Source organism: Juglans regia, chromosome 4, assembly GCF_001411555.2.
Source record: "Juglans regia cultivar Chandler chromosome 4, Walnut 2.0, whole genome shotgun sequence".
Lineage (NCBI taxonomy): Eukaryota > Viridiplantae > Streptophyta > Magnoliopsida > Fagales > Juglandaceae > Juglans > Juglans regia.
The window spans coordinates 974,399-997,145 of NC_049904.1; the positions used below are offsets into that span (position 1 = coordinate 974,399).

Here is a 22,747-nt window from a genome sequence, read left to right on the forward strand (position 1 = left end):
GACTTTTCGGCTGGATGCAAGGCTTGGAAGGTTGACATGCAACACGAAAAAGGAATAAAAACTCACACACGCAAGCTGCGGAAGATACAAAACGAAGACAAAGTTTGGAGAAGAAATTAAAAAAAAAAAAAAAAAAAGGAAGGAAGAGAGGGACAGTAACTTCGGTGGTCGTGGGTGTGGAAGAGAGAATAAGATTTTTTTTTTTTAAATAACATATCGGCTGACATGGCATAATACCATGTCAGCCGATTCCCCAATAGTTACTCTTGCCGGTTGCATATAGAAGAGCTGAATTCAAAAAGAAGAGGCTCATGATTACTATTCTACCTACCACATGAAAAGAAAGCCTGGAGAAGGGACGAAAAAAAAGTAAAAGTTTTGAAGAAAAATTGAATAGCACACGTACAAAGCAAAATAGATGAGGACAACGCAACGGACTGCGACGAGGAAATTTTAGTGTTCATTTCTTTTCATTTTTCTCAGAAAAATTATGGTAAATTTATTTATGTTAAATTTAATTTTTAGCATGAATTAAATTTTCTTTATTCTAAGAAAATGATGTAATCTGATTTCAAACTATACCTACTTTTCTATGCTACTCTGAAATAATTCTCTTTTATATTTGTCTAATTTATTCTGAGCTTATTGCTTTTTATTAACTGGCCATTAATTAAATGATTATGATCTTGTGATTTGCTATTGAAAGAGGGAATTATAGGATAGACATTGAATATTTCAGCATAGGTAAATATAGAGATCGAAAGACTTATATGACCCAATGTAGTCTTAAAATCATTGGTTGTAATGCTTTCTTGCTTTATTAATTTGCATACTCTTGTGTAAAATGATGATCAAGATTAAATCCAAGTGACTATCGAAAGAAGCTATTGGATGACTTTGAAGAATTTGCTAACAAACAGAGAGAATTAAATTCAATTAGTTAAGTGAGAAAAGTATAGTGAGAGATTAGGTGAGATCGATTTCCTAGAAGTTCTTTTTCTCATTGATTCAATTATTAAACATCAACTTTCCTTTTCTTTGAATTGATTTCATTTAAAAATCACAATTATAAAAATCTTAGTGATTTTTCTAAATAAAGTCAAGATTAGTATAATTTCGGTACTTGTCCAAGTGAGATACCAATCCCTGAGGACGATACTCTTCTTATCGCTTTACTATAAAATTACGATACTGTGCACTTACAGTTTTGCACCGAACAACCGGACAGCAACAAAGTCAACCCACCAGACTCGTTGAAGGGAGGCACGAGGAAAGCAAAGGTACATGAACACAAAGCAAGTAAAAGGAAAAAAGAAGGATTGAATTGAAAAAGGAAAGAAAGGTCGACGGGCAAAGGAAGAAAAAGACAGCCAGCCGAAGGGAGGAGCAAAACCCATCGACTAAGGAACGAAAGAGCAAGTGAAAAGAGAAAGGAATGATTGAACCGAAAAAGGAAGGAAAGGCCGATGAACAAGGAAGAAAAAGACAACGAGCCAAAGGGAGGAGCGAAACCCATGGACTGAGGAACGTAAGAGCAAGCAATAGGAAAAAGGAAGGATTGAACCGAAAAAGGAAGGAAAGGCCAACGAGCAAAGTGTGTCCAGTGATGAAGCATCAAGGAAAGGATCATCGCCTCGATGGCCAAGTGGCCCAGGTTCTCGAGAATATTGCTCACATAAAGGAATGAGAAGTCGCAACCAATTTTCAACTACGCCAACAAAATAGACATGACCTCCACAACCATAATGCATATCAGAGGAACATAGGGGAGAGATAGTCAAGCGCCTCCTGGCCCCTCCCTCGATGGAGTGCGAGCCTAGTCTTTGACTACCCGACATGAAGCGTCAGAGAACATCACCTCGCGGACAAACCGCACATGTTTGCTAGTTTATTGCTCCTATAACTAAAAGAAGGCTTGGCTCACTTGTGTGCTTCTTGGAAGGAATTATTTTGCTTCACAACCAAGGTGAATCTTGGGAGGAACATAGGGCCAGGACAGCCAAGTGCCTCCTGGCCCCACCCCTGAGAGTACACCCTAAAAACCCCAATGCGGCTTGGCTATTGAAGGGGCGGGACCCCTACCCTTTCTTTAAGCTGGCGGCAGTGGGTTAAATACCAATGAATTTTGATGCTTGTCTCTACCTCTTTCCCATTTATGCAGCAAGTTGGGACACCACGGCGTGAAAAGAAAGCTAAAGGATTTGGCGAGGGAAAGCACGATCAAAAGATCAATAAACAAAGGACAAACGACACAACAAGCCAGAACACCATGGTAAGAAAAGAAATTCAAGGAAATTGGTGTGGCAAATCACAATCAAAAGGTCGATAAAAAAAATTACAAACGAGAACAACAAGCCAGAACACCACGGCTCGAAAAGAAATCTAAGGAAATTGGCAGGGTAAAGCACAATCAAAAGATAGACAAACAAAGACAAACGGCACAGCAAGCCGAGACACCACAGGGCGATAAGAAAGCTATGGGAATTGGCAAGATAAAAAACAATCAAAAGATCGACAAACAAAGATAAGGAAACCAAAATATATTTACATCCCTCCAAAAAAGTTACCTCCTTAGGAAGCCCAAAAGGGCAGGTTGACTTGGGCCGTCTTGACCCCACCCCAATGGAGTGCGGGTTTAGTCTTTGACAACCCGAAATGAGCAAGCATCTCCAGTGACCATGCATCAACCAAAGGAATGTCGCCTCTATGGCCAAGTGGCCTAGATTCGCGAGAATATCACTCACATATGGGAACAAGAAGTCGCAACCAATTTACAACTATCGCAACAAAATACACACGACCTCCAAAATCACGATGCATCTCAGGAGGAACAAAAGGGCTTGATAGCCAAACGCCTCCTAGTACCTCCCCCGAGGGTGCAATCGAAATCTCCAACGTGGCTTGACCAATGAAATGGTGGGTATCTACCCCCTTTTCGAGTCGACGACAATAGCAATGGAATCAAAGGAATAGCCGGGGTAGCACACATCCAAAGAATTAGCAAGAATGCCAACTTAAAGCATCAGCACCCCAAACGATGCCAACAGGGTGCCGTGAAAACCACCAACTGATTGAGCTGGAGCAAAAACCATGCAAACTAGGAGTCTTTGGCTGGCAGGATTGCAGAGATTGACCTCAACACTGATAGGGTGAATGCAAGGCGCTGAGGGCCGACTTACCCCACCAGCCGAAAAATGAAGAGAAGAGGAAAGGGAGGAAAACATGAAAGAGGGAAATACAAAAAGAGCAGCCAACCACAAACAACCCAAGGAAGATCACAAAACCAGGAACAAATTCATTAATAATCAAATACAACTAAAGTGCATAAAGGTGGTGCAAATATCTGTGTATTTATAAAAACATATGAAATATATACCAATAAGGATCATAATCTAGGGTCTGGCGGCGTTGGAACCAAGGGCGTGGACTTCAGTAGCACTGGTCTCAGGAACATCAGGCTCAAGATCACCATGACTAGCAACAGCTGACTCGGGCACAGCTAGGACCATGACCCACGAAGGCATCAGGCATCTCAACCTTGCTCAACTTACAAGCATTCTCAAAGGCTTCACAATCAACAGCAACCGAGGAGAGGTTAAGGTCCTGGAAGTACTTTTCAAAGATCTGTGGATACGGCTGCAAACTCTCTAGAATGTGGTCCCGCAACGATATCTTGCCCTCAAAGTATCCATGTGCCCAAGTGGTGTTGCGGATTCCCACGACCTGCTTCAGTTGGCTGTCCAGGTTGAAAGCAACTCCTTGCACTCTAGACAAGTCACTCCAGAGATTAGCAACGAGCCCCTCCAAGATTGATATCAGTGTGTTCGCCGCGACCAGGCCGCCAGCCGCATGGGTGGCCTCTTCTTTCACGGAGTCACGCTCATTCTTTAGCTCATTCTGACAGCGACTGAGCTGCTTGATCCATTTGTCACCCTCTTCTTGGGCAAGCTAGGGTTTCTTCATATCTTTATCCAACTGCTCCCTCTCCTCCCTCTCGCCTCAGGCATACCGCATGGTGGTTTGGCTTAGCAAGCGAAGGGCCTGGTTTTCTTGTGCAACGGCCACTTGGCCATCCATGATGAAGGCCGCTAGCTAAAAGGTACCTTGACAACAATAGAGTTCAGCACAAAGCAGTTAATAACGGGAAGGCAAGAGTAGATAAGGGAGGAAAACAAAGTAAAAGAAAAAGAGCAAGGCAATAGGAGAAACCTCGTGAAAGAAGCCAGGTAGGCACTTGACATCCTAGTTGATGGCTTCTGGGTGACATCCCCCTGTTTCCAGCCGGGCCGAAGGAGGGATGACCTCCATTAGACTCTCCAATTTGTGCGCGTGCTTGTTCACTTTATACTAATGGACCGTAACAGCAGTCTCCCCAGTTGTCGAGAGTAGAGGCTAACCTTCAATCCATTCTACACGGGTTTGTACCACCCCTCCAGCAACCACCACTGCTGAGACGGTTGGATTTTCACGGAAGCTTGAGGAACCCTCTCCGACCATAACATCCAAAAGGAATTTGCCTTCTACTTGGTGCTCCATTTCCTGAGAGCACTCGTCAGTCGTAGCAATTACCACTTTCTTAATGACGAGGTTCAGACCCTTGAGCAGCTTGGACTCCTCTCCATCTACCTCAGGGGCGGCATTGTCTAGCTCCACAGCAGTAGGTGACAACCGTGCGAAAGGCATAGCCACGACCCCAGAATCAACGTCCCTCGATCTTACCTTTGCCCTATCCTCCATAGAATGACTACTGACGGCTAAGCGAGTAGTAGAAGTGGAGACGGGTGTTACCTCAATGTCTAGCCTTGTTGGCGATCATCGAGGCACTTGGATTGTGAAAAACCCCCGAAGTTGTGCAACAAGTTTATCAGAATCTAGTGCCAACTTACGGACATCGGGCCTCGTGGGCACCACAGTAGGAACCTCACCTAGGACATTAATCACCAATGACTCCACACGCTCTCCCAATCCAGTAAGGAAATGGGACGACCTTATTAGCACCTTAGAGATGTCCTGGCTGCCAGAGGGCCCAACAAGAGTCTCCAAGACAGTGGCAAGTTAGGAATCAGAAGTTGTTGGCCCCGGCACCATAGAAAGCAAGAATGGGAAAACAACCCTATTGTTGACCTTGGTCCCCTCCCATCGGGTTTTCTTCCCCAGGCCTCCAACAATAGAGCCCAGGGGAGCTCCCGAACGAGGGCAACAAGCGTAGCCTTAGGATGGTCGGAAATCCCACTAGCACTAGGAAGGATGTGACCGAGAGGAGCTAGGAAGGCCTTAATGTTCTCTTCCAAAAGGAGAATATCCGAGAAGACCCTACTGGGTTTCTTCTTCACCCACTCCATGACAACGCCAATGTAACTTGGATTGAACCAAACCAAACCTACTGGTTGGGTTCGGTTCGATTTACCGGTTAATCGATTTTTTTCACCATTAGATATATTGATGGTACAATAGACTTCGTTCTTTGCTATTAATGTCGAGGCATGAGATTGAAGGATTATAGTGATGCTGGTTGGACCTGTGATAGAGATGAGAGTGAATCTACGAATCATTATGAGTTTATGCTTAGTGAGGGAGTTGTTTCTTGGTGTAAAAAGAAATAATCATGCATTACTTTGTCCACATTGAAGTTAGAGTATGTTGCTTATTTTGCAGCTGTACAAGAGGCCATTTGGTTGAAGAGATTTTTTTAGCACCTAAAGGTTACGACTCTTGCAGATGAAGCTGTTAAGATATACAATGATATTATGGAATCTTTGACATATGTCAAGGATCCCAAATACCATGGCAGAACTAAACACATAGATATTTATTTTCACTATATTAGATATGTTGAGCGAGGTGAGGTGATCCTACAACATATCTCTACAAGCAAGATAGTACTTGATCCTTTTACTAAGGTTATTAGTAGAAATGTCTTCCAACCTCATGTTAGGAGTTTGGAATTTCATTCGATTTGATATATATTGTACTAAGGATACCTTAGACTTTATTGTATATTTGGCACTGTTAGTATCTATTGTATCTATTGTATCAATGAGATTATTGTTTTTATCTCATATTACTAATTGATACTAAGTTAACAAACATTATAAAGATGTTATAAGACAAAGATCAGTTCACTCACAAGGATGACCACCTTTCCTCCCAATAGAATCCACCACCAGACCACCATCCATACCTAATCTCCTTTGTAAACCCGCAATTTTGTGAGATCTAGTTTTTGTTTCACAAACAAAAACCAGTTTAGGCCTCTTCTCCTTAACCAAAAGGCTAAGGTCTTGAACTGTCTTAAGGTTGCCAAGCCCTCGACAATTCCAACATAAGAGATTCATAATGCCAGGTGGTTGTTGCTTAACAACCACCACCTCTAGCTTGTCATCAACACCTCTTCCTTTCCATCATCACTTCACCAGCATCTTCCCAAGGTTCATAGCTTTTTTTAAAGCAGTGATTGAACTAGAAATCTTACCTGGTTCAGGCCTAGCCCAAGCCCTTCTCTTCCACCCCGAAGATCTTCTACTCTCTTGTATCATTTCCTCAACATTAGAACTCATCCTTTCCATCTGCATCTTATTTTCAACCTCTACATAATGGATCTCCTTTCCTTCTGCACAAGTATCTGACATTTCCTCATTCACCACAGACAACATCACTTGAGGTTTAACTTTCGACCCTTCATTCGATTCCTCCCCTTATTTCCCTATCACATCCTCCACCCCTCCCCCTTTTGACTCTTCTCCCTTCTCTATTTTATCAGATCCCGACCTTGAATTTTCTGCTCTTTTCTCATTACAATCACTCATTCTCTGATCTTTGCTCCTGGCAGAACCTTTCCTCATTTGAGGTAAATCTCTCAATCAAACACCATACTGAGCCGAATTCCCATCCTTCTCCTTACAACTCTCCTTATCATGAACAATCCTCCCACAATTAAAACACAACCTAGACAACTTCTCATACTAGAATGACACCCAACTGGTCTTTCCATCCATAACAATAGTTCTTCCTCAGGCTAGAGGCCTTCTTAGATTGCACTCCACTCTCACCCTTAGACACCTTCCCTAAACCAAGCCATCCTCCTGTACATCTACCTCCATCACCTATCCCAGTGATCTCCAAATTAACTCTCCCATTTCCTTGTTCATATAACTCAAAGGTAAATTCAGCATCTGTACCCAAAGACATGCATGATCAAAATCAGGCTGCATTTCACCATCAAAATCCTTTAGAATAAACATGAGGTTGTCATAGAGCCATGGACAACCACCGAGAACTCTCATCTTATCTTTGCGATTAACGAAAGTGATGACAAAACAATTGCTCCCAATATCATGAGATTCCAATGGTTTTCCTACCTTCCACACATTCTCCATCATCAATCTAACTACCCCCCTTCCAATCTTATGGTCCGATATCACCTTCCTGACCAAACTCCTTTCGCCCTTCGATTTCGTCAACCTTATTGTATTTTTCTGAATCTCAATCGGAATCTCCTCTTCGTCATTCAACTTCAAACTCCTGCACACCTCCTCCATATCCTCCATCACATTACTTTGCTCACAATCGCGAGCAAAGAGATCGTTCCCTTCCTCCAATGTGGAAGATGACTAACTGCTTCACCTCACTCGCTTTCAGAAACGGAAAGCAGTTGAGAGAAGAATTTTTTTTGAACCTTTTAATTAGTTAGTTACAGGTAGTCACTTCTATCAACATATTCGCCACTTAGCTAAATGTATAAATTGTAACCATTCATTCATTCAACTAGTTAGATTATTGCAGTCTATAGAATTCTAAATTCTAACATGTATTAGAGATTTTTTAAAGCTTTCATTCTATGTTTGTTTTTTTATCTATTTTTTGTAATGTTCCAAGAGAAGACCTAAACTAAATGACCTATACTCCAAAAGGACTAGTCAGTGATACAATTGGAGTCCCATTTTTACCTTATAAAGAGCAAGAACTTCTCATTTTAAAGCAATGTAGGATCTCATACACCACCTACCCATATCCTTATCATATGAGGTATCACAATCTTCCTCCTTAAAATTCAGAAGTCTTCGTCGGGCCAGTCCATTGTAAGTGGCATGACTCAAGTCCTACATTTCTGGTTGAGATATACTCTAATACTAGCCAGAATTAGGAATTCATGCCAAAATTTTCAGATGCTAATCATATCAAAACAGAGTACTAAACAGATTCAGATCATTTCACATATTAAAAACAGATTCAAAACATTTTCTCATCACATGCACAAATTTTCATAAATTTTATATTCGCTCTTTTCGTATAGTTTAGAAATATAATGTCAAAAATTTTGCTCATGTCTATAACAGTCATGACAAAAATACTTTTATCTTTCATACAAATTTCATGAGTAATGCAGAACAAATAATTGAGGTTATTTCAAATTTCTTTTCAAAACATATCATGCACATTTTCATAAAATCAACCCCAGTCATTTCTTTTATACAAAATCTAGTATATGAACCCCACTTACCTGGACTTTTTAGCTTTTCAGAATTTTTTCACAACAGTGTCTGACAAATATTAATCGTCATCTATAAAATAATCACCTAACCTGCTTAAATTTCCAATTGAACACATACTTCGTAATTAAAACCTGATATATAAAATTCTATATTTTTCCTAATGTCTAACAATCCTCGAAACCTTAAAATATTGACTTTCCCAAAAATATTTTGATTTCCACATAATTTCTCCAAATGATCATGTGATTAAACTATAAAATAATGGCCACACATCTAATTTTTCTTAGTATTATCACAATAATATCATCATTATTAATAAACACTGGGTCACATATGTAATTTACTATCTAAGGGGCTTAAAAATTTAATAAGCGAAGTGGAGGAGAGACTAGAGAGACTTACAATCAGAGTATGCATGCGGTGTGAGCCATGGCTTCAACTGTGAACCTCCGGCGTGGGTGCGCGGCTATGGCTGTTCCAGGCGACAATGCATGAAAATGAGAAAGAGAGACATAGAGATAACGTGGAGAGAGGGAGAGAGCCCAAGAGGTGGGGAGAGGAAGTTTATGCTCCATGCAACGTGAGGGTTGCGGACAATGATGCTAGATGTCTACATGGCGGCGTAAGACGGTGGATTTGGGTGACATTAGTCTCGGGAGTGGTGATTGTTGTGAGGGTTGGGTTGAGACTGTGAGACGTGGGTGCAGTCCACTTCGTATTTCACATCCGTGGGAGAAGAGGGGGAGCACGATGACTGAGCAGTGGGGACTGCAGGTCTGACTGTGGAGTCTTCATCTTCAGCATCTTAGATTTTCATATAATCTAGGTTCTTGAAACGAGTTTCTCAACGGATCTAAATTTTCCAATGGTTTGATTCTGGCTTTCTTGGGTGAGTTTTCAAATTGATTGTGGGTTCAAGGGATTTCATTCCTGCAGGTTCATATCAGATACCTTAGACTTTATTGTATATTTGATACTGTATCAATGAGATTATTGTTTTTATCTCATATTACTAATTGATGCTAAGTGAAAAACAAACATTATAAAGATGTTACTAGACAAAGATCAGTCCACTCATATGGATGATCACCTTGGCGCTTGAATAGCGAGCAAGAAGAGAGAAATTGATTGCTTTGGCACTTGGAAAGTGAGCAAGTAAACATCTTAATGCTTTGGGTGCATTCAAGATAAATTTAAAGAATTTCACCTTAGCTTGGCTAAAATTGAGATATTCAAGAGTCGTATATGAAGTATTTCCATAACTTTATGAAGACTGATTAAAGTGGAATGTGAGATCTTAGGTAGACACTAGATGAGTGACTACGCTAAGAAACTCAAGTTAGGGCGCATTTGTAGCAACTAGACTAAGATTCCTACGGCGTTTGAATGTGACAAGCTCAATTCAGTAGGATTTATACCGTAACATACATTCATACTGTATGTGCTATAGATTGCTATATGAGGGAGTGATTGGATGGGTCCCTGCTCTATCATTATATGAGCCTTAATGGATCAATAAATAATCTATTTATATACCCTTGAACCTAGAACTATGTCTTCAGATGAAAACTAGATGTTGCTACTTTAGCATGTTTTCTTAGGGTCACAAATGATACGGTCTCATAGAGCATGTCTAGGAAAACAATCAAGTCTAATTGAATTGACATGAGTGTATAGGAAAGATTGTTTGGATTATTATTTGTTATTTCATGACTCTGAGTGATTATATATTCATTTGACTCGATATAATTATAAGCATATTATATGACGTGAGGTCAAGAATTGATTTGAGTTATAAATCCGTAAAGGATTAAGGATTCTTGACCTAGTGCGATCAAATAGTCTGGGGCATAAACTGCATGTTATGAACGATGTACAATATACAATGTTAGTAGGATAGTGAGTTAATATAGTACTCCTACCTTTTGCCTTCTTGTGAGGTCGCACTCTTCATTTTTTGTATGAGGGATAATGGATTGAGAGATCAAGAGTATATTGTTAACGGACATGGTACCCATTATGGACAAGTGAGAGAAGTTAGTATTGGTACTCCATGACCCATGTAGTATCCATATGGGTGGGGAAGTTCCAGGCAATTAATTAACCAATCCCCACCACTAGCACTTACTTCAGGGAAGTTAATTAACTACCCCATTAGAAAACTCTATAAATGAGAGTTTTACGTATATTAACTAGAAGAGTGTGAAAATGTGAACGAACAAAACAAAAGCACTCATCTCTCTCTACGATTTCTTAGAGCAACCATATTGAAGTCTTGATTTTGAAGTGTGGAATTATTTTAGGAGATTCTAGTAGCCTCCAAAATGACGTAGAGGTGCAATCACAATAATTTGATGTGGGTTGTAAGACAGAAAAAGATATGGATCTATGAAAATTCCATTCCGCTTAAGGTAATTCAAATTAACCTTTTTTAACACCATATATTATTTCCAATGGTGTTAATCTTTGGACTTTGCTTATCTTTTAGCTAGGGGTGATACCTGACCCTTACAAACTTGTCACTAGTCACAATGAGGAAATTGTTTGGATTAATGATGGTCCATTAGAAATTTTTGAACTTGTTTTACAATGTTTTACAAGATAATTAACTACGTGGATGGAGGATCTTGCGGTAACTTGGGGGAGGTTGGGGGAGGGGGTATTCTTCGGGATAATAATGGTGATGTACTTGGGGGGTTCGCACATGCATATGGTGATGCCACTAATACCATTGCTGAATGTAGAGCCTTGTATGATGGACTTCGGTTATGTCGGCAATTAAATTTAAGGGATGTGTTGGTTGAGTCAGATTCTACGGTTATTGTTGGTTGGTTAGCTTCCTGGATATGCAAGTATTGGTTCCTTTGGGATTTTTGGGAGGAAGTGACAAGCATGGTACGTGAGCTCAATGCTCGATTTCGTCATATATATGGAGAAGCTAATATGGTGGCAGATGTTTTGGCAAAGCAGCGAGCTCAAGGGTTGACATCAGATTTTTTTGATAGTCTTCCATTCAAGGGTGTATTCGGGGATTAATTCGATTAGATAAACTTGGCATGCCCTATATTAGAACGTGAGTGTGATGGATTATTGTTTTTACTGGTGATTTTCGCACCTGAGTATTTTGTTAGAATTCTTTGGTGGCCTTGAGATGTTTACTACAGTATTTCTCCGCCATAAATGAGAGTTTTTTGAATAAATTTGGGATGGGGTCTCTCATGGGCAGAAGACATTTGTCTAACTATGTATTGCTTAATTTGTGGCAATGAAAGTTTACTTTTATTTAAAAAAGAAAAAAAATTGCTGGGATGAAATGTTGAATTAGGTTGTGTTTGGGTACTATTATTTAATATTTTATAATTACTTTTCATATACATTTCACTATTTTTACTATTATTTAATATCTTATCATTAATTTTTCACCACTCTTTCACTGCTATTCACAGATCTACTAAGATCATCTCATTACTCAAACGTAGCTTAGTGTCCACAATCGTTTGAACATAATTACACCAACGTTCGATAAATACATTTGAACGTAAGGCACTATGTTCGGAAGCATACACTCTAGAAACGTTTGAACTTATTTTGTTAATGTTTGCATGACTAAGAAAGATACGTTCAAATGAACTGATTAACCATCTGAATGTTAAGTCTTTGACGTTCGAAGAATTTTACATTAACGTGCGAATGCGACATTCAAACGCCGCAGTATAAGCGTTCGAATGAAAAATACCGAACGTTAGATATTTATTGTTCAAATGCTAATAAGTCAGGTAAATGTTCGAACGTTATTTGGTACTTGCAAACGTTATTTTCTGTGATGGAATTCGACTGTCGTAAAATTCTTCACATTCGAACGTTATATTTCACGTAAGATTTCAACCATCACAAAAAAAAATTTTAGTGACGGTTGTACAATAAACCGTCATAAAATACTTTATGTAATATTTTTTTGGTGACGGCCTTAAATTGTCACAAAAAGTTTTTGTAATGATTTGTGTTGTGACGGTTTCATCCATCACAATAGATCAAATCTATTTTAGTGAGAGAAATACATAATAATTTGTCTATTTAAGCTGGCTAAATACATTTGAGTCCACAAATTTTGGCTCTCTTTTAATCAATTGATCTTTATTCAGATATATAACTACGAACTAATAAAAAAATTGTAGACTTGTCAATATTCTTTTAGAGAAATCCTTGACATCATGAATTAAATTTAAGAAGTCCAGGCCGTCATTTTCGGTTGATGGAGCTAATTTGTTCTTTCCCGGGAAATTATCTAAATTAGAGATAATTGGCCGTATTAGCTAGTCAATAGTGTATTAATGCAGAGAACTGCATGGACTGAGCAGTGAGCACCACAAATCACGTCCGATAACGATCCAAGTCCATCAAGTCATCTATATCTATATATATATATATGTATATATATATATATATATATATATATATTTTGTGGTGCTCACTGCTCGATACCTATCCAAGTTTATCAAGTCCATGCGGTACTGGTCGTGAGTTCGTGCACCACAATGCACGCAAGTCTTCCTCTGTACATCACTATTAATATCTGTCATGATAGAATTAACCTGCGCTATGATGGAATGGTCGTTAAACGAATCTTTCAAATAGAATCATTTATATATATATAATATATATATATATATATATATATATATATATATATATTGAAGAGTCAGAAACATATGTATCTCTTATTCTAATTGTATTTCAAAAAATCTTTACATATAGTGGAAGAAAACCGTAAAAACAACTATACACTTAGAATATACAAGAATAAAAAAAATAAAAGCCCCAAACCCAAGAGACCACCAGACTGAATTATTAAGACCAAACATATTAACAAAAAAATCCCAAAACTAATTCCCAGCGTAAAAAACCAGCAACTGTACTTCTTGAATAAAAAACCAACCCAACCATACCCCTTAATGACATCTTAAAGACGGAATACCACATCTATCTAGCCTGACCATCCCTCTCACAACTTGAGGAAGCCTTTCCATCTGACCATATATCCTATTAACCCCAGCTTCTGTATCTCTAGCAAGCAAATCAGCTACTTTATTTCCCTCACGGAAAATATGCGAAACTTTAAAGTTTATTCCTTCCAAATTCTCTAACAAGTCTCCCATAAATCCCATAAGTACCAAACATTGTAAGTTTTCGAAGATAACCAATGAACAACTAATGCCGAGTCACACTCAATTTCCACATTATAAAATCCAAATTCTTTGCACACAGCAACATCACGACATAAAGCCCTTAACTCGGCTTTATATATATTGGTTTTGAAATTTAGAAATTCTGAAAAAACAGTCATAACATTGTCGTCATGATCTCTAATCACCCTCCACAACTTCCTATATTTCCCCTACAATTTCCATCTATATTTAATTTTACCCTACCCTCCATAGGCTTAGCCCATGATACTGCAGACAGCTTTCGGCCATTGACTTGTTTTATAGGCAAATCCATGGCTAGAAGAATATTTATATCACTTGATGAGATCTTACGGCACTGGGTAGAAATTTAGCCTAACCAAAACTTCACATCCCTCTAAATAGCTTCAACTGATTCCTCCACTGATTCCATCCTAGCTTTACATCTTCACACCCATAATTTTCAAGAGATCAAGCCTAGAATTAAACTCACCAGAATGCCTCTATGAGAACATCGTTTCGCACACCTAAACCATGCGAGACTCGGCCACACCAAGTCGAGCTCTCCATGCAACGGACACCCAATTCTACTGATGCTCGACGCCACACGGCTTTAGCAATATCTCCATTAATATCAGTCAAGACTCATTGCATTTCCTATCATTGATATCTGTCAGGACTACGTACCCAGCAAAACTACTTAGGGACAACATTCTACCATGCATATTCACATCGGGATCCATATAGCCTGAAGAGGGAGGCATGCACGTACAAAATGTTGTGATGTACAGATCACATGATCCCATTGAAGATTTTTTGTTTCTATCATTTTTTAAAAGCTTGGGTGAGTTCAAATAATACAAGTGTCATTCGTTTATGTTCTTTTTTTTTCTATTAATTTAAAAGTGGAACACAAAGTTTCCATTTCAATTATTATATTCTCTCTTTAAGAACTACAAGATAAAATTAAAGAAAATATTTTAGCTACACAAAATTAAATCTACAAACGAACGTGTCTTCAAGTAGATTATAAAATTACTTTCTAAATCGATCTGAAGGATCACATGAACTTATATAAGTTTGTGAGTTTATTTTTATATAGTTATGGTCGGATTGTACAAGCGTTGCATACTCCTTTTGAAAAAGATTGAGATTCTGGATTGTACAACCACTGTATACTCTTTTTGAGAAAGAGTGAAATTTACTATTAAAAAATTAATTTTTTCATAAGGATCTCATATTTACTCATTTTTTAAAAGGAATGTGTGACGCTTGCACAATCTATATATGATTGCAAATATTATTTTTCTTGTAACATTTCTAAAATATTAATTCATAAGGAAAGTTATCACTGAATGGTGAGTTTTGTATGGGATCCAAATCCTTGCTTGTATATTCATCTTACTTCCTTCCAGAATTTCACGCATGGTGGTGAAATTCAAAGAGAAACAAAAAAAACATAATACCCGGAATCTATTTCATGATTTATTTAGTTATCAAGCCAATGATATTAGGGAATTAATATCTGATCATAAGCTTAACTAACTCCCTTGAGTTGACACCTACATTGTTCTTCTTAGTATGTTTTGTGTTCTTTGCCAATATATATAACACGTGTGATTCGGCCATTAATATTAATTTAAGACTGCTTAACCAAGTTTTCTATCTATCAAGTACTTAGGTACATAATTTTGTCGTAAAACAATTGATACTGTTATATGTTAGGCATCATACCTAATTATTATGTTTTAAGCTAAATAGACAGTACCGTCAATTTTAAGTAAAATGGATTGAAATGTAGTCAGCTCTCAAAAATGCTTATTGCATCTCGATCCATACATTTAATTTGCCGCGTGACTTATATTTCTTGAACATGAAAGTAACTAATTGTCTACAGTAACTATATATAGTTTACCCTATATATGCCATTCTCTTTGAAGTAGGCTGGTTTGATTACATAAAATAAAATTATTTAATCTTATCTCATATAATTATTATAATTTTTTCAAATTTTCACATACAATATAATAAACAATTCAAATTTTTCAAGTCTCAAAATAAAAATAATATTAAAAAATAATATTTTATTTAACTTTCAGCAAAACATTTTACTTATCTTATTTGAACTGTATAACCAAACGAGACCTCAGTCTCTTTGAAGTATATAGTCAAGCAAACGACAACAAACCCATATATGGACTTAGTCCAAATTGGATGTACATTCAACTAACTAGTACAAACTACAAACTAGCTCATTTATTTATGTAAACACTCTCTATATCTATCATTATTACTCAGTCAATGTATATTTAAACACACTCACATTAATATTTAATTTCCTTCTTTAACTCATGACGTCGGTATAAATCCAGCCATGCTCATACCAGACCTGATCATCAACAGTCCATCCATGTCGTTCATGTCGTCTAGAATCACAATAAGCGCGACTATTGAATGCATAATCAACGTTAGGATGGACAGTTACCGAGTAATTGTCTTTTCCGAACAGATCACTTCGAACGGTGGTCTTCTTACCCATCTGCGTTTTTATTCCCATGATAATCAATTCCATTAGTTTCTAATTATATTATAGGTTCTTAAACTTTCAAGATCAAATTAATTTTACGAATTTAAGAACCAAGTAATAGGACTTCTTCTCTCTAATGTAAACATCATCGAAAACAAGCTATAAGGGAAAACCAGCTTACCTCGGCAACTATATTGGTACGATCTCCGGTATATACGACACAAGATTTTTCATCCAAACTCCCTTCAACCATGAAGTCGCATACCTCTTTCTTTGTGTTATTTGCCAAGAACACATGTAACTTTGCCCTCATTTGAATCATTGAAGATCGCTTAACAGTAAAAATCAGATCATTGGGCTCTTTGCTTTTGCCCCTATACACATTCCATCTGTCATGTGCAGACATTATCTACGCAAACAAACATCATGATCAATTGCAATTTGCAGAGAATATATAATTATATGATTATAAGAAAATTTAGAACAAAACCAAGACTTGGGGAAAAAGATGTTACATATGTTTATGATGAAATATATATTATCAGCCAAATTAATTAACCTTCTCTCGAAGAGTGACAATAGGATTTCCATCAGCATGAAACAGAACACAATGATCATGAGGGGTCATTAATTTTTCTTTCACATAAAAAATGACGGTGCCTTTGGTGTCTGTGACAACAAAGTTACCATCGGATATGGTCTTGACTTTTTTGACAACCGCCAGATCAACGGTATGAGGTGTACAGTACAGAGTGCAGATTACGGGAAGAGGGTTGGCAAACTGTTCAATAGTTGGAGCTAGAGCTGGAATTGGCTGAGCCATGATGATGATGATGATGGGATCGGAATGGAGCACTGGATCAGAAGAAGACTTGCTTATGTTGCTTGGGGCTTTGGTGATGTGGGGAGCAGTGACAGTTTTTGTGAGCGGCTCTCCTGTTAAGTTGCGAGGAAGAGCAGGGCGGATCAATACAAATGGAGGGTTAACGTGAAATTTAACTGAGGAAGATCAGTCCACTCATTTGGATGATCACCTTGGCGCTAGAATAGCGAGCAAGAAGAGACAAATTGATTGCTTTGGCACTTGGAAAGTGAGCAAGTAAACATCTTAATGCTTTGGGAGCATTCAAGATAAATTTAAAGAATTTCACCTTAGCTTGGCTAAAATTGAGATATTCAAGAGTCGTATATGAAGTATTTCCATAACTTTATGAAGACTGATTAAAGTGGAATGTGAGATCTTAGGTAGACACTAGATGAGTGACTATGCTAAGAAACTCAAGTTAGGGCGCCTTTTTAGCAACTAGACGAAGATTCCTATGACGTTTGAATGTGACAAGCTCAATTGAGTAGGAGTTATACCGTAACATACATTCATACTGTATGTGCTATAGATTGCTATATGAGGGAGTGATTGGATGGGTCCCTGCTCTATCACTATATGAGCCTAAATGGATCAATAAATAATCTATTTCTATACCCTTGAACTTGGAACTATGTCTTCATCTGAAAACTAGATGTTGCTACTTTAGCATGTTTTCTTAGGGTCATAAATGATACGGTCTCATGCAGCATGTCTAGGAAAACAATCAAATCTAATTGAATTGACATGAGTGTATAGGGAAGATTGTTTGGATTCTTAATAGTTATTTCATGACTCTGACCGATTATATTGTTTTGACTCGATATAATTATGAGCATATTATATGACGTGAGGTCAAGAATTGATTTGAGTTATAAATCCGTAAAGGATTAAGGACTCTTGACCTAGTGTGATCAAATAGTCTGGGGCATAAACTACATGTTATGAACGATGTACAATATACAATGTTAGCAGGATAGTGAGTTAATATAGTACTTCTACCTTTTGCCTTCTTGTGAGGTCGTACTCTTCATTTTTTGTATGAGGGACAATGGATTGAGAGATCAAGAGTATATTGTTAATGGACATGGTACCCATTATGGACAAGTGAGAGATGTTGGTATTGGTATTCCATGACCCATGTAGTATCCACATGGGTGGGGAAGTTCCAGGCAGTTAATTAACCAATCCCCACCACTAGCACTTACTTCAGGAAAGTTAATTAACCACCCCATTAGAAAACTTTATAAATGAGAGTTTTACATATATTAACTAGAAGAGTGTGAAAAGGTGAACGAACAAAACAAAAGCTCTCATCTCTCTCTACAATTTCTTAGAGCAGCCATATTGAACTCTTGATTATGAAGTGTGGAATTATTTTAGGAGATTCTAGTAGCCTCCTAAGCGACGTAGAGGTGTAATCACAATAATTTGATGTGGGTTGTAAGATAGAAAAAGATATGGATTTATGAAAATTCCATTCCACTTAAGGTAATTCAAATTAACCTTATTTAACACCCTATATTATTTACAATGGTTGTAATCTTTGGAGGCAGTGCTACTGCTGGAGCTTGGAAGTGGAGGCATGATGTCAACCAAGGTGTATAAACTCAAAACTTACCAATGTTGCCATAAAAACATTGAAATCCAAATGATGATGAAGAAGAAGAGTATGAGTGACGGTTGGGGTCATGTATACAAGCTTTAGATTTAGTGTAATACCCAGGCTCTAGGCCCAGCCCTTTTTGAAGTCAGCCGGATGCACGAAGCCTAGCCCACGAGGACTTGTTGAGAGACGGACGGCGTCGTTTTGGTGAGTTCCCTTTTCTGCTGCACTGTTTTTCTTCTCCATGGTTTATTCCCACTGCACTGCATTTCTGCACATCGCACTAACCGTGCGCACCAACCCATAATCCTAGCAGTTGATTTTCACCTCTTACCACGCTCAAGAATCGGATTCACTCACTTCTGCAGGCATTTCAATCGCTTCCTCTCATTTGTTTTTCCTCTTCTCCTTCCCTTCACCGTGCGATCGGCTCAATGTGTTGGAACTTCAACTTGTGTTTCCACTGCAGTTTTGTTCGGCTTCTTGAACAAAAATTGGTAACTTCTTCCCTCAATCCGGCATCCCTCTCTTTCGTTTTATTTTTTTTTCTTGTATTTATTTCTTCTCCTTCCTTCTTCTTATGTTTTTACTCGCGCAGGCCTCCCTTCTATTTCGAGTTTTGCTCTGTTTTGATTACACACACACACACACACTCTGTTCTGCTACCGCACGCACACACTCAACTTCTCAGACATTATTTTTTTTTGCCCAGACCACTAGCTTTTCATTAGGGAATTCTATGACAATATTGGGTGTATACTTCGGAGGTTGCTTGAATTCAAGGAGGTTCGAACTTTGGTGACTCTTCTTGGTAAGTCTCTTCCGAAGCTTTGGGTAGGGATTGGATATTGTGGTTGTTTGTAGAATGTAGTGATGTTACTGATTTGTTGATGGAGTGGGTAAGATTTTTGCACTGCTACAGTGACTTTTGGCAATCTGTTATAGTTATAAATTTGGATTGTGTTGATGCTTTATATGTTGGATTGTGGTGGAGTGTGATAGAATTCTTGAAGTTGAGGAGTATGATTTTGGATGGATTTGTGAGACTACTTTGGACTATTAATTGAGACTATTTGGTGTAAATTGATTGGTGTTTTGAGCTAGTTGTATTGTATATTTTTTAGGCAAGTCTTGAATTATTGAATGACTAAAATATTGATGCTTGCACTGAAAATTTTTTAGTTGAAGGATGGAGGTGAAGTTTGGTTTGGATTATGTTTTAATCATTGGAGTTGTTGTTGTTGGTTTTGGAAGTGATTATGGTTGGTTCAACGTTAATAAAAGGTGGCTGTTTAGGGTTTTAAATGCGAATGGTTTGAAGAGAGAGTTATTCGGGTTTAATTGTTATGATAGTTATTGAGTTGTGAAGGGACTGTTTTGATTTATTACTCAATAAATAGTAGCTTACTAGATTGGTTATTAAATGTTGGATATATGTTTTGTTTAGGTGGTGTTACTACTAGAGTTCTGGCTCAATGTGTTGATAATGCGAAAAAGTCAGATAAGCGGGGTTCATATACTAGTTTTGCATTAAAGAAATAAATGAGGTTGACTTTGAAAATAAGCATGTTTGTTTTTGGAAAGAAATGAGCTGAAAACAACCTCATATGTTTATTCTGCATATGCATAAATTCAATATAAGAGAATGTATTTTTCTGTCATGACTGGTGTAGACATGAGCTAGTTTTGTACACTTTGTTTCTAAACTATGCAAAAGGGTGAACATGAAAATCTAAAAATTTTGTTATGAGTCAATGAAAATATTTTGATTCTGTTTAGTTCGAACATGTGAAGCGATCTAAAGCTATTAAGTATTTTGTTTTGATATGATGAGTCATCTGAAAACCTTGGCATGAAGTTCTGATTCTGTATATGATTGTAATCTGATTCCGATGATATTTGTTTTGTTTCTGTTAAGGCCCAGCCACGGGTAGAATGTTGGTTTATAACCCTACCACGGGGTGAAACATGGTATAAGGCCCAGCCATGGGTATAATGGTGGTTTATAACCCTACCACGGGGGTGAAACATGGTATACAGCCCAGCCACGGGTATAATGGTAGTTTATAACCATACCATGGGGGTGAAACATGGAATATGGCCCAGCCACAGGTATAATGGTAGTTTATAACCCTACCACGGGTGTTAAACATGGTATTGTCCCGATGTGATGCTAAGAGATGATATAATTATAATGTTTCAGTTTGGAAATGCCAACAAATTTTCTTTTTGGGAATAAGTTTATTTTTCTGAAAGTTTCGCTCTAATGTTTTCGTACCAATTTTGTTAATGCTTTCTGGAAGTAAAATAGGTTCTGTCTATAATCTGAAGAAAATGTTTTGTTCTGCTTATCAAATGTTAGAAATGCTCATGTTTACATGCTAGTATATGCTCTCTGCTTGCTGAGTTGTTGATAACTCACCCCTTTAATCTTCATAATATTTCAGATGATATTGAAGGTTCAGCTGAGGATCAGTATTAGAGTTTATGGAGAAGATAAGCAGTGAATTGTTGTTGGGTATCTCGTGGTATTAGTGTTGATGTTGGAAGTTATTTATATTTTTTTCTTAAGTTTGCTTCAATGGATTTAGACGGGTTATGGAGACTTATGTCAATGTTATCTTATTTCTAGTTCGTTATTTGAGACATGAAGAAGAGTTGATATTTTATTTGGGTTGTTGGATTGAAAATTGGATAAATGAGTTTATATGGTTTATTAATTTGAAGTATTTACGTTTGATTTGAAGTTTTGGAAATATATATTCTTGAATTTGGAAGTACTTTAGCTTTGTTAGAGTTGATTATCAGGTTATATGAGTTAACTCTCTGGACCTTCGGGGACGGGGCGTTACAGTTAGAGTCCTATTTTATTGATAAGTTTGAATAATATTTTTTCTAATAAAAAAAAATCATTTTAACATAATAATTTAGGGCAGGCGAGTAAGTATATATAGGTTGGAACTTGGCCCTCACCATTTTATGTAAAAACAAAATCCACCCATAAGTCCACCTGCTAGGGAGAATTTTTGCCCATTACTCTTACAAGGCAAACAAATCTACAGGTGACTCCATATTCTTAGCCACTTATTGGTGAAAATTACCATACATGCATGAAGTCATTCCATGCCCATGGCTCGTATTGCTAAAAATAAGATTGATTGTAAGATCAACGGTATTGCAAATTAAGTTAGGGGGTGAAACTTGTGGAAAGATCATAAAGAGACGTTTTCTTAGTCTAATGGTTTTTGCATTTTTTATTTTGCAAAGCAATATCAACCAGCCTTAGTACTCAAGATCAAACTTCAGTGATCAATAACTACTTTAACTCATTTGAAGAGCTACTGGATGGTTGACGCTTTAAAAAGAAGAATGGGGTTTGATAGTTGTTTTTTTGTCAAACTAGTGGGGAGAAGAGGGTGGTCTGTCTTTGTTTTGGAAGTGTGAAGTGGTTTTGGAAGTTCAAAATTTCTCTTAGTGGCATATTAATGCATGGATCATAGAAGAAAACACAAGGGTCAAGTGGCTCCTCATTGGATTTTTTGGCGATCCTGAGACCTGGAAAAGGCAACATTATGGAACCTTATGGCAAGATTGAAATCACCAAACCAATTTGCTTGGTGTGTGATTGGTGATTTCAATGAAATAATCTATCAATATGAGAAACACGAGGGTAGGCAGAGAGGGGAAAATCAAATGGTTAATTTTAGAGGTGCTTTGGAAGATAACCGCTTATTTGACTTGGGATGCAGAGGGAATAGATTCACTTGGAACAACAAGCAATCAGAAGATACTTTCACCGAAGAGAGGTTGGACATGGTTGTAGCATATAATCCATGGAGGGATGGTTTTAAGGAAGCATGGGTTGAAGGGTTAACTGCTAAGCTTAGACCACGTGCCAATTTTGTTAACCATGCATATAGTACAACCTAGATAAAGAAAGACAAAAAAGTTATTCAGATTTGAAGCTATTTAGACAAAAAGATGAAGAATATGAGAAGGTAGTAATGCAGGAATCGTTAGGAGAGATTTCCACTTCGAACACTTTGGCGAGGGTCTAAACTTCACTCAAAGCTTGCA

The 22,747-nt window shown here is 37.7% G+C and overlaps 1 protein-coding gene and 1 pseudogene across 1 annotated transcript; one reads left to right on the forward strand and one right to left on the reverse strand.

Annotated features, from left to right (window-relative positions):
* Window positions 1-11,081: 11,081 nt before the first annotated feature.
* Window positions 11,082-11,528, forward strand: LOC108989960 (ribonuclease H-like). Its single transcript, XM_018963749.1, has one exon. It carries the CDS (start codon window positions 11,082-11,084, stop codon window positions 11,526-11,528), a length of 447 nt encoding a protein of 148 aa, XP_018819294.1.
* A 4,496-nt stretch (window positions 11,529-16,024) lies between these two features.
* LOC108989959 lies at window positions 16,025-17,025 on the reverse strand (annotated as a pseudogene).
* Between the last annotated feature and the right edge of the window lie 5,722 nt (window positions 17,026-22,747).

What these genes read in the sequence shown, in the direction of transcription:
- LOC108989960 (XM_018963749.1), top strand. Translation starts at nt 11,082, where the DNA reads ATGTTTTACAAGATAATTAACTACGTGGATGGAGGATCTTGCGGTAAC.